Source organism: Strongylocentrotus purpuratus, unplaced genomic scaffold (assembly GCF_000002235.5).
Source record: "Strongylocentrotus purpuratus isolate Spur 01 unplaced genomic scaffold, Spur_5.0 spur5_scaffold_14, whole genome shotgun sequence".
NCBI classification, from domain to species: domain Eukaryota; kingdom Metazoa; phylum Echinodermata; class Echinoidea; order Camarodonta; family Strongylocentrotidae; genus Strongylocentrotus; species Strongylocentrotus purpuratus.
In genome coordinates this window covers 27,620,455-27,632,856 of record NW_022145599.1, presented here as the reverse complement: position 1 = coordinate 27,632,856, position 12,402 = coordinate 27,620,455, and the positions used below count along the sequence as shown (strand labels likewise).

The window sequence follows — 12,402 nt, the reverse complement described above, 5'->3', positions numbered from 1 at the left end:
TAAATAAAAACTTGTTGTATTGCCCTTTAGGTGCCAAAATATGGGTCGGTCGGTCGGGAAATTTTTTTTTTTTTAATGTTTTTTTTTCCCGCCCTCTTTTGGTCGATATTTCTCAGTTTTTTTTTTTCACCTCATAATAATCCATGGTTTGCAATGTTGTGTTGAGACAACACTCTGTGCTGGTAGGATTTTGAAACTAGGGCAGAAGACGAGTGAGAATTTGGGAATAATTTGATGTTGTGCATTTATATCCCATTTAAACAAACAATTTTTTTTTTCATTAATAATTTTTTCTCTAAAAAACAGTTAAAAAAAAAAAACTTTTTTAAAATGCCGACCGTAGATTTTCAGATTTTTGGGTAGGTAGCAAAGGGCAAGTTTTTATTTTAGGCCCAATGTAAAATTCACCGAGTGCCTTGAGTGGTTAGAGTAAAGCGTAGTTCTAGAAGTTTTTTTGGCGGGAATGGGGGGCGTGGGGGCTTAAATTGGTTTTGCTTTTTTTTTTGGGGGGGGGGGGGGCTTTGACCGGGGTTCTTGGATTGATTTTTTAGGTGTTCCTTGTTTAAATCAATTCATAATCAAGAACAATGGCTTGGGAGGGGGCTTGAATATTATCATATATTATTAAATTATCGGCAGATGAGCATATTTGTATACCTTATTTGTGACACTGGCAGGGCACGAATTGGCCTGGGGTCTAGGGGGTGGAGCCCCCGGAAGCTCAGGAGTTTGGGGCAATAAATTACGGTCAGATGAGCATATTTTGATACCTTATTTGTGACACTGGCAGGGCCCAAATTGCTGTTGGGTCCAGGGGGTGGAGCCCCCAGAAGCTCAGGGGTTTTATACATTAAATTATCGTCAGATGAGCATTTTTTGTATACCTTATTTGTGACACTGGCAGGTCACGAATTGGCATGGGGTCCAGGGGTCGTCAGAAATAGGCCCTTGTTCATTATGTCGCGGCATAGTTTTCTTGGTGATGGGTCAGGCTAGGAGATCAAATGCCTCTCTTCCTTTATAATAGATGCTCCTTTTCCATTCTCATAAGTGCCCCTTTCCAGGATGACATGAATAGCTGTTATACCAGCAAGAAATTGTTGAAATAATAAAGCAAGCAAAAGGAAAACAAAACAAAAAAGCTGGATCGCGCGTGTAGAAAGAAACGCAGTGGGGATCGAACCCACAAACATTAAGTGACAGTTAATTGCAATACCATTTTGCTTTACGAAGTATCCACACTGCTTAGCCAGCCAATGCATGTGACACGAATAGATATTTATATATTGCCCAATCACACTGCATGATTACATCATTTAATTTTGAATGAGCTATATTCGTTGTTTTGCATGGATGTTCCATAATCCTGTGTGCACTTTTATTATACTTTTCAGCTACGAAAAGTGCCTCTTTTCACTTTTGATAACTACCCCTATTAAAATTTGGGAGGTCCCTCTTTTCTTTTAACAAATGTCTCTTTTCCTTTATTATAGATGCCCCTTTTCCATTCTCATAAGTGCCCCTTTTCACCTTTGATGACTGCCCCTTTTCAGGCCGGGTGTGAGAATTGCTCCATTTTCACCTCTGATAATTACTTTTTTTACTTTGACTTGTGTTCTACATCTTTTCTAATAAGTGTCTTTATCTGATAATGTATAATCACAATTTAGGGGTATATACCAATGTCTGAAAAATGGTTTTACTTTTGCTTGGAGATTTCCCTTCGTAGGTGCCCTTTCTTCTCCAGAAAATGCCCTTTTTGGAATATGCTCAGCCGCCCCTGCTACTCATATTACTACAACTACTACTATACTTCTACTACTACTACTACTACTACTACTACTACTACTACTACTACTACTACTACTACTACTACTACTACTCCTTCTACTACTGCTTCTACTACTACTTCTACTACTATTTTGTAGAGGTTTATGCTTATACGGCAACCGTAGGGGCGAAACTCAGTCACGTCTCAGTTTAGAATGTTGCCATGAAAGATCGGTCTCCAGCTATTTGAAGAAAAGAAATAATCGCATACTCTTTTCTGTCATTCTAGCATCGCCTAAAAAAAAAATCAAACAAAGCAAAAAAATTATTCCTCCACACTTCCATTCAACGTCAAGCCCTCATGTATGTCAATAAGATTTAGTCCGTAATCACACTTTTATCACAAAAACGGTCGGAAAGACTCCCGGAACATAATCTCACGGGCAATTTCAATTTCCTGTTGTGTATCCCATACATTGTGTTACGTAATTCGTCATTGGTATGCAGGCATATATCACTAGGTGACGGACAAGGATAATGAAACTGCCTTAGAATCATTTTTCGAAAGTCTTTGCGACCATGTTTTTTATTTACAGGACATGGGAGGGTTGTTCTCAACTTCTCACTAACGCCATTTGAGTGTCACATCGTTTTAGAGACCACAGCTTTTAACACAATCATTAACACCTTTTTTCTCTCTCTTTAATTTTTGTTTTTCTTACCAAACCGTTTCAATTGAGTCTTTCCGCTTTCACATTATCCAACGTGCCACAACAATTGCCCTTTAATGACAAGCTGGAGACGAGGTTGCTAAATAATGATATCATTCAAAGGAAAAGACAGTCAAGTTGTTCATTGTTATTAAATTAAGATATTGTTCTTTTATTGTGAAATATAACGGTAAATGTAATACACTTCACGTATGAGGAAACGTAAACTTTGACGTGTTCTGAGTGCCCTAAAATTAAACAGAAATGTTAAAAGATAATTGAAACAAAGTCACATAAAATAATGAAGAGATCGAATTGATAATGAGTTAGTAACCATCTGAACCATAACATGAATGAAGATAAGAATGTATATCTGTGATCTTGTTATATGACAAGATACGATTACAATTAGTGTTACTGTTGATGTCAATGATGTTAACTAGCTATCTCTTCACTTACATAAGTATATCGCGATAGACATTTATAATTCTTTCTTTCAATCCCACTACGTCAGTCAAACCACTATAAACCAACTCCACATCGACTCTAAACCGACCCATTATGGCCATTGAGAGTAATTTAACTGTTTGTTCGGTCGGTAGTCGGTCTGGTGTTGGTCTCGCTGGTGTGACTGAGGCATCAGGCTACATACAACGAAAACAAATCAGATGAAAAAGTAATTCAAATAGTGAATGAACATGTAATAAAACCAAAAGTGCAAAGTTGATTGTGAAGTACCGTGATGTATCGTTTTCGATGCATGCCTTTGTGTTGGAACTGCAAGTGTGGTAATTAATGTTTGTGGCATCTTTTTTACGTCACAAAATGATCAGGATTAAACAAATACGAATAGATTGATATAAAAACAGGGGAAAAATACAAAGAATGGTATAATTATATCATACTTAGCAATAAAAATGATATTCTGCTATACATGGTTGCTTAATGGAAGCTATGTGTTATGTGTACTGATAATCTTACTACATATTTTCAACTGCAATATCAAGTGAACAACAAAAGTGTTTTTATTTCTCCTTATTTGGGTGACAAATTAGTTTCATTACCAATTTTATAATTTCATCATGCTGCGTACTTATTCTATTCATTTTATTTCAATAATATCCATTTGAATTCTCTTCATTATCAATAATCAATACAATAGTCGGTAATTTCTTCTACGCTCCGTCTACCATCAATATCACCTACACCACCATCATTCTCGTTCACCTCTTCGTGGTCATCCTCATCATAAACATAACACCATCATCATCGCCACCATCATCACCTTAATCATCATCACCACCGCCATCACAATCACCACCATCATCATCACCACCACCACCATAACCACCACCATCATCACCACCGCCGCCGCCACTATCATCATCACCATCATCACCGCCACCATCATCATCACCATCACCACCATCATCATCACCACCACCACCATAACCACCACCATCATCACCACCACCGCCGCCACTATCATCACCATCATCATCACCGCCACCATCATCATCACCATCACCACCATCATCACCACCACCGCCACCACCATCATCCAATCATCTTCATCATTGGGAGTCCTTTCTTAATATCTTCTTGCAGTCGGTCGTTCTAATTCTGTTAAAAAGTTTTAAAACCCTAAAATAAGGGGGAGCAGATTCCTCTAAGATAATGTGACACCATGTATCCTTGCTTCGTGTGGTGTCCCTTTCATCCTAGGGTACAATCGATGATCCTTACCCTAGGTATAGCTGACCTTGCAGCTGTAAACATCTCCTTTTCCACTGAGAACCTCAAGAGCATCACTTCTGTGTTAAAACACATATAGGTATCGCCCCTCTGGCTCTCAAACGACAAGATGTTCAATTATAATTACATTACCCTGATTTACACAATCAAGTGGTTCAAAACATGAAGCATTAGTAACTAAATACAAATTCAAATCTAAAAGTCTGTAAAAACGTATTCCATCAATTGTTATCTTCCTTTGTAAAATTGATATCCCAAATTCTGATATTTACTTGACTTAAGTAACAAATATCAAAATGATTAATCATCTTTATGACAAAGTTTCTTTTTTCAACTTGATGTTAGTGTCTGTGTTATGAGAAAAATATCTAAGATATACAGACACGTCAAATTGTGTACGAAAAACACATGGATGAAGAGGCGGGGAATAAAGGAGTAAGGGACGTTATGAAATTTCATAAATGTTACTATAATATTGAGGAATGCATATACATGTACGTATGTACTACATGGGACCTATCATCTTTTCCCCAACGTATAAACCATCTATACACTTAACAGAGAGAAATCAAGTTTTTGTGAGTGTTTCATCAATTTCAACATGTTCAACGTCGTCTATATACGCACGCCATGATGGAACACACAACGTTACAATTAACTGCGCAGTCTTTAAACAAAAATCATTGTTACATCAATGGCTGTCACACACTTTGGTTAAACATTGAGACACAATCATAAATGATTCCATTATATTGATACATATATCAGTTACACCGTCAACCCGACTCCGAACCGACTCCAAATCGACCGACTCTTGGTCATTACGACTAATTATAAGTTACAAGCCACAAAGTTGAAGAATCAAAATATCCACGTTCACTAAGATGAAAAAAGGATGTACAAAAAAAAACTTGCTGAGAGCGCCAGAGAGGTTTATCTTACAGGAACAAGCAAACACCCTTTCGTATGTACAACACATGCTCCGACAGCCATTGCTTTGCAAACAATTCCTATATAGTACAAATCGAATTCCTAACTTAAAGGTACTACAGTGTATGTCCCATTTGCTGGCCAAAAAATGAAAAGGTTAAATTCCGATGGCATTTGAAAGTAAATACATTTAGAACTTTCCTTAAAAAAAAAATTTAAAAAAGGGGGGGGGGGGGGGGCTTGAAAATGTCTTTAAATGGGAAATAACGACTATTAGTTGTCAAATCGACTTACGAGCTATAGAGCCAGTAAGTAATAGTCTGATTTTCAGACCATTGTACCGAATGGTCATACGTTTTATGCTGCGCAAAGATTCAATCAGTTTAATTTTGGCCATGACAAGAAGTGGTTTATTGATGTAGACAAATGCTCATGTACCCTTTACAGCTCATGTAATGTATGTTATTACCAAAGAAGAAAAAAGCCAGTCAGTTACTCAATAGTGTCTAACAGCGAAGTCTAGCAAGTAAATGGGTTTCCTTGCATAATTTGAATATTAGAACACTGCTAACGTTTAAATTTCACAGATAGGACATACATGACATATTCATAATTCCTGCAAAGTTCTACATAATTTGATGTTGGCTGCAAAAGGGACATAGTATATTTAAACCCTTGATCGAGCTAACCCTACATCTAACCTGAAACCAAGTTATAACCTTATACCTTGGAGGAAATTAAGTACGTGGTGGGCAAAAGTCGCCCGAGCAAATGTGGCTGGAACAAAATTAATGTTGTGTCATCTCACTGGTTCCCAGCAGATGAATTATCACATGTATGCTTACAAAAATCCTTGAACATAACATTAAAATCACGAACTTTCACAACAAATACCGATTATTCCTTTACTTGTATTGAAGTAGAGGATCGAATTATATAGTGAGGTCTTCATTAATTACTGTAATTACTTTATACTTTTGATATAAAAACCATAACATCCAATCATCCATCACAACGAAGATATAATGTACATCTATACTTACAATTATCATGATTTTACACATACAATTTGATCTTTTATCAACATCAATCTACGTTACTTTGCACCATTCTTAAAGTTATAACATGAAATGTTGCAAATTGAGAATTTTGTTAACAGTATAAAAATATAATATTTGGAAGCATTAATACCGTTAGAGACAACATGATAATCAAACGTACAAAATAAAGATTGATACAAACTAAATTTTAATAAAAAACTATAGGTGTTGTGCATAATATTCAACTAAGGGTGAATCACTTGATTTTAAGTCATGCTCCAGCTATTAAACGCACCTCTCTTCCCCCAGTTCCTTTCTTTTAGGCACTGGACCGTCTTGCATAAAAAGTAGCGAATAATTATACGATTACGCGATTCCAAAATGATACGTAATTGACATCCACTAATCAGAATCGCATGTTTAGGACTTGGTTTAAGTTGGGAGTTTACTGTCAACCAGTCACGATCGCATATAGGACGCGGGTTCGAGTTTGAATTTAAATGTCAACCAATCAGAATCGCATACTTTTTATGCAAGACAGCCAATCCAGCATTTTCTATAAAGATAACAATAAAAATGTGGTTGTTCTTCATGACTAATTGACTCTTTATATTCGTGTCTTATAATAGTTCATGGATTATGAATTTATTTCGCATCGCGTATATATTCTGCGCACTTTGTTTGAATACTAGAATAATCATGAATGTGCTCTAAGTATGAGACGATTCATATGTATATTTTGATATCAATGAGAAAAATAGACCAACGGCAATCGCAAAAGACAGCATTTCCATCAAGAAAAGGAGCTTTGCAAAGAAATTAACAGATTTGATTGAATCTCATTATAAGAGATAAAATGCCGAGGTAGTCCTGAAAAGGATAATTGAATAAAAAACATGAAGTAATACGATTTTTTTAGTGTCATATTTTAGGTAAGTTAGCCACCTTTTCGCAGTCTACCTAATTTACCTTTAATGCCTATCAATCAATAAATTCTGTATCTTATTAATTCAATTTTGTGACATTTTACTTTAATAAGAGCCCCCATTCTTATGATGAGGCATATATAAACCGGTTTTAATTTAGGGGAATTTAAACATTATTTTTAAGTGATGTTTGATCCCCGTTAATTTTCTTCAAATATGTGACATTGCTCCAATAATGTATCCCTACATTGTTTGTATTCTTGCTCGTGCTGCCGCCATAAGAAAGGCTGATATTGATTTTGAAGTAAAATATCACCTTGTACATGTACATATTTATATGGGGATAGAAAGTGTTAGTTCATTCATCATGAATTTTACAGACTGAGAGCCTTGGCCATGTGATCACGCTTTCGCTTTCTCTTCCTCTTCTTTTTCTAGCTCCTCCTCTTCCTCTTCCTCTCTCGTCTTATTGGTTCTTTGGGCGGGCTCGTGGTAGCCGTAGGCGGGACGACAACACCAGTTAGCCAATAGGCACATTGTTAGGATCATCAGCACCAAAAGGACGGGTACCGCCGCCCCATACACCAACCTCGACGAGACACTCGGCCCGTTGGCTATCGCCACATGGACCTCGTTGACCAGCGTGTCGATGCCCGCGCCCGTGGTCGTCTTGCGTTGCGCGATGTCGGTGATGGTGGTGGTCGGCACAATGGTGAAGGAATCGTTAATTTGAACAGCGCCAGCTTGCGGCGTGGGCGTGGAAACTATCTTCCCAACTAAGGCTCGATCGCCGATACCGTTCAGTCGGACGAGTTCAATATCAGAAATGACTCTCTCCACTGTTTCCCCAATTGAGATGTATAACTGTTGACCAAAGAAAAGAAAAGAAAGATCAGGGAAATCAATATTTATAAAATTACTTCAGAAATTATTCTTTGATCATGTTCAGTACTGTAGTAGTAGTTTAGGTTCCAAGTTTTATTTCAATTCAAATCCATAAAAACACATTTTATGAAAGTATAAAATACAGATTAAATACAATATAGAAAACAGAGAACTCGCAAAAATGGAAACATGTTTACAGATATACCAGAATTATAAAAAATGTAATCAATAGAAATAAATTTGGGAAACTGCAAAATAAGTCCCTGTTATTAAAAGATACATACAGGTTCCAACAATTGCCTATAAAAGATATAACAATAACAAAACAGTGTACAAAACACGGTAGACGTATTTACATTCATATAATACTATTTGATTTTATTGAGTGTCCACCCCCTATTTTCACCTAAATATTTCGTTTTCAGAATAAATCTGTACAACGCATCCCGTTTTGGTAATTTCAGGACGAAAACAAAAGGATAAACGGTTCAGGATTTGACAAAAAATACACCAAGCTATTCTTTTTCATAATGGTGTGTTCACATGGCCAATGATGGCCTAGATAAGTCGATGGGTAAACGGTCATGTGACTTGTAAAATAAACATGGCGCCACTGATCACGTGACTAGAAAAAATGTTTTGGGCAATGAGAAGCAATCAGACATGTTCTAAGGGAACAAGCGGAAATTGTGCTTCTCTTCAAACACGACCGCCTAACAAACCAAACCCCGCCAATTTATTCCTCGGCTCATTTAATATTCTCACGTTCCGATATGTCTGGCACCCTGGAGGAATTTTAGTCTATTTCCAGAATTTTTTTCTTCTCTCTCTCTCTCTCTTTCACTCTCTTTACCTTGTTCATGCAAACGCCTCTCTTGCATTTCTTGCAATCCTCTTTATTCCTCGTCTCTCTTCTTCACTCTCTAACTTTAACATGATAGACGTCTCCCCATCTCTCTCTCTCTCTCTCTCTCTCTCTCTCTCTCTTTACCGTCTGTTTAGTCTCATTGTCTTTAGTTATGTAACGTTATCCCTCCGTTCTCTGTCACCCCTTCTCTACCCGTCTCGTCTTCTCTTCTTTCTCCGAGCTACTTTAATTTTGTTTCTCTTCATCATCTCCCTGTTCATCCCATCTTGTCCCTGTATCGCTATTCTTAACATGTTTAAAGTTATCTTACCCATTTCCATTTCACATATATTTACCTACCCCCTCTATCCCCTTCTCTCTCTCTCTCTCTCCCTCTCTCTCTCTCTCTCTCTCTCTCTCTCTCTCTCTCTCTCTCTCTCTCTCTCTCTATATATATATACCTCTCTCTCTCTTCTCTTTTAATTCCCTCTACATTCTCCGTACCTGTGCCTGCTAACACCTTTAATATCTTGTTTACAGAAATGTCCGTTTACCAAGGAAAATTATCTTAATTTGCAAAAATAAATAAATGTATAAATAAATTACGAAAAAAAGGAAAAAGGCTCGATCAATTAATATCTCCTCCTGATCTAAACAGACTGAACTTATAATTACCTCGTCATCGTAGAGACTGTAAAAGATGAGTACATTGTCATCACATCCGACATCATCGAACCACGAGACCCGGACATCCTGAGCAAAGTTCTTCGCTTTGGTTTTCATCGGCTCGAAATCACTGTTGGAAAGGGAAGACAACAGGTAAAACAAAATTAATTATGTTCGTAATCAGTAAAAACAATTAACAGATATGGGCAAGTCCACCGTGCATATATTATATCAAGAAAATCGAGGAATATTCTGAACGATTTTATGTCAGCTATGGTGCGTCAGGGTCGAGTGTTGATGGGAAGTCATGAATAGAACAAGACAAACAAAAATTCGAGGGAATATGAATGAATGGTCTGATTTCGTCCACAAGAGTTATAAATACTAGAAGAATGTCTGCAGTAGGTTTAGGCCTATGTGGGTAGGTCTGCTACCTAGTCAAGGGTTGAATGCAAGAATGATGATAGTATCATAATTGACAGTCTGTGGGATAATTGTCGTACAATGTTTGAGCGATAAACGTAAATTGATTGGGAGATTTTTGCGTGGCATTAGATCACTCAACCTTCTATACCTTGGATGACATTACTACAAAGTTCAGGAGTGCGTATACTGTTCATTGAGCATTGGAGTGGCGCCTATGTATGCACTAGCTCTCGTATTATCTACCGAAGATAACTTATTGCACATCTGGAGTATGCATCTTGTCAATCCACAGCCTCATTCAACAAAGAGACAACTCTTCCTACCGGCCTTCATGTTTGCTTATGATCACCCGGCTCTAATCGGTCTATATTCTGGCGGCGTAGCCTACAGGGGGTACCCATCCATGTGTTTTTGCCCCCTTCCCCTTTTTAAAACACCTTTTAAGTGCTACCGCATTGTGTTGGGCGGCTCTGGAGCTGACCTGCAACAACAACAACAACAACAACAAAAGGAGGGGAAAAAAGGGAGAGGGGTACTCATCCCGGTGAGACCGCATCCTTTGCAAGAAGTTGAAATAACATAATTAAATAGGCGTTATTTTATTTGTACTGGCTTTCATATGTGCTTGAATATCATCGGTCTCCTTTCGGGCTATATCTAGCACCGCGCGTGGTTGACACGACTGGGACACCCCCCCCCCCCAATCTCCCCACCCTTACTCGGCTCTCGATTCCACACATTTGAGACCTTTGTTGTCGCCTTTATATCTTCATGCTCTTCGAGGACAAAGTGTTACATGTTAGAGGTTGTTATCGGTGTTTAGATCAAATTAAGATTAATTTGTGCCTTTTTTAATAAACTGATTGTAGGGTAATTGTTGTCACCTGTGCAAAAGCAAGCCTCTTAAATAAGCTCGTTGTATAGAATTTGATCCATTCCATCAAATCATTTATATATTCTATTGCCAGGCAAAGAGATTAAAAAATAACGTATACAGGGACAGGTAAAGTAGACCAAAAAAAAAAAAAATAGTGCCCTTATATAATAAATAGCCCAACTACATAGTCGGTGGCTTACAAACATAAAACAAACATACATGAATTTAAAGCAACCTCAATTTTCGATTGATGTTTATGCGCTGATGATAAAAATGGAGAAATACAAAATATTCTTTAGAACAGAGGACGAGCGTAGGAATATCGGCACCTCACAGAAAAGAAGGGGAAAATCGAGGACGTGATAAGAAAGAAAAAATAAAATAATCAGAACGTTTATTGAAATACGAGTTGAAGAGGCAGATACAACATAATAGGAACAATCTGAAAATATGAGAGGATATAATTGTAATGCTTCATTCGCGCTACGGTTTATCGTCTAAAAGACAGACGGTTTGTGTGGTTAAGTGGCAGAAACAAATGGCAGGAACATAATCTTCTGTCTTATTGTTTTGTTAAGTTACTATTGTGTGAACCATTCCGGGATAGGTGTGTAATTAGGTCGTGCGGGTGAAGTTAGAATTACCACGAGGATGATGGTCAATCAGAGATCAAGAAAAACCTACAAAACCTAGATTGATACCAAAGCATATAGGCGGCTAATATCTATGAATGCTTAGTTTTTTAATCAATTTAACGAGGTTTTTCTGAGTTTGGTTTACATATTTTCCCAATATCACTCTTCTAATAAGAAAATATCATGAAATTAAATAGGCCTACACTAGTGAAATTCAGCACAGTAGCATATCCCAATCGTTGCCTCAGGAGGGGCAAAATGCAAGAGAGCTCACGGCAATGTTAACAGATAAGCAAATGGGGTGGTTGCCCCCCCCCCCACCCCCATGCTAAACGATTTTACTCTGCGACTGAGCAGTGACTACATTCAGAATAGTTCGAGCGTTTCAAATAGCAATGTTATCATAATTATCTTAATACAAAATGATCCCAAGACATGCCATGCTACGGCTGAATTTTCTTTCATCTATACAAAAAGCCGTCATGAGGGGCAAACTGCCCCCTAGCCCCTCCTTAAAATACACTAGTGATCCAGCAGCATAATTCATATCGTGATAATGGACCGTAAGAGGTTTTTCCCTGTTTGTAGCCCCATGAACGGTCGTAATGAATTCATTCAGTTCCTCATAGTTTGTCCCACGTGCAAGCTAGATGAGGATCATACTCGGTCATCGGTGAAATGTGGAAGATACAACAAACGCTATTTCCGCTTTTTCTATGCAATTGTTAATTGGAGTTTGCAAAATGTTAATGAACAAATCAGAATCATTGGTGATTCTAGTCTCCATAATCTTTGACAGCCTTTTAGTGAGCTGTTAGAAGCTATTTGAAGCGGGAATTATGTATGGCGTTCTTATGCTTGCGTAAAACATGTATTATTATCGACTTATTCTGCTGAATCAAGGAGAAATTAAACTATAAACTATATATTAATCC

At 37.5% G+C, this 12,402-nt stretch overlaps 1 protein-coding gene across 1 annotated transcript in view; it reads right to left on the bottom strand.

The window, feature by feature from the left end:
* Positions 1 to 6,522: 6,522 nt before the first annotated feature.
* The window catches only part of LOC100888046, a 57,683-nt gene continuing 51,803 nt past the window's right edge, over positions 6,523 to 12,402 (bottom strand). Inside the window, exons 3-4 of the mRNA XM_011668569.2 lie at positions 9,539 to 9,659; positions 6,523 to 7,995 (exon numbers count right to left, since the gene is read on the bottom strand). Of these exons, the coding sequence (XP_011666871.2) occupies positions 7,534 to 7,995; positions 9,539 to 9,659 (583 nt within the window). The 3' untranslated portion in view covers positions 6,523 to 7,533. The remainder of the gene's footprint in view (positions 7,996 to 9,538; positions 9,660 to 12,402) is intronic.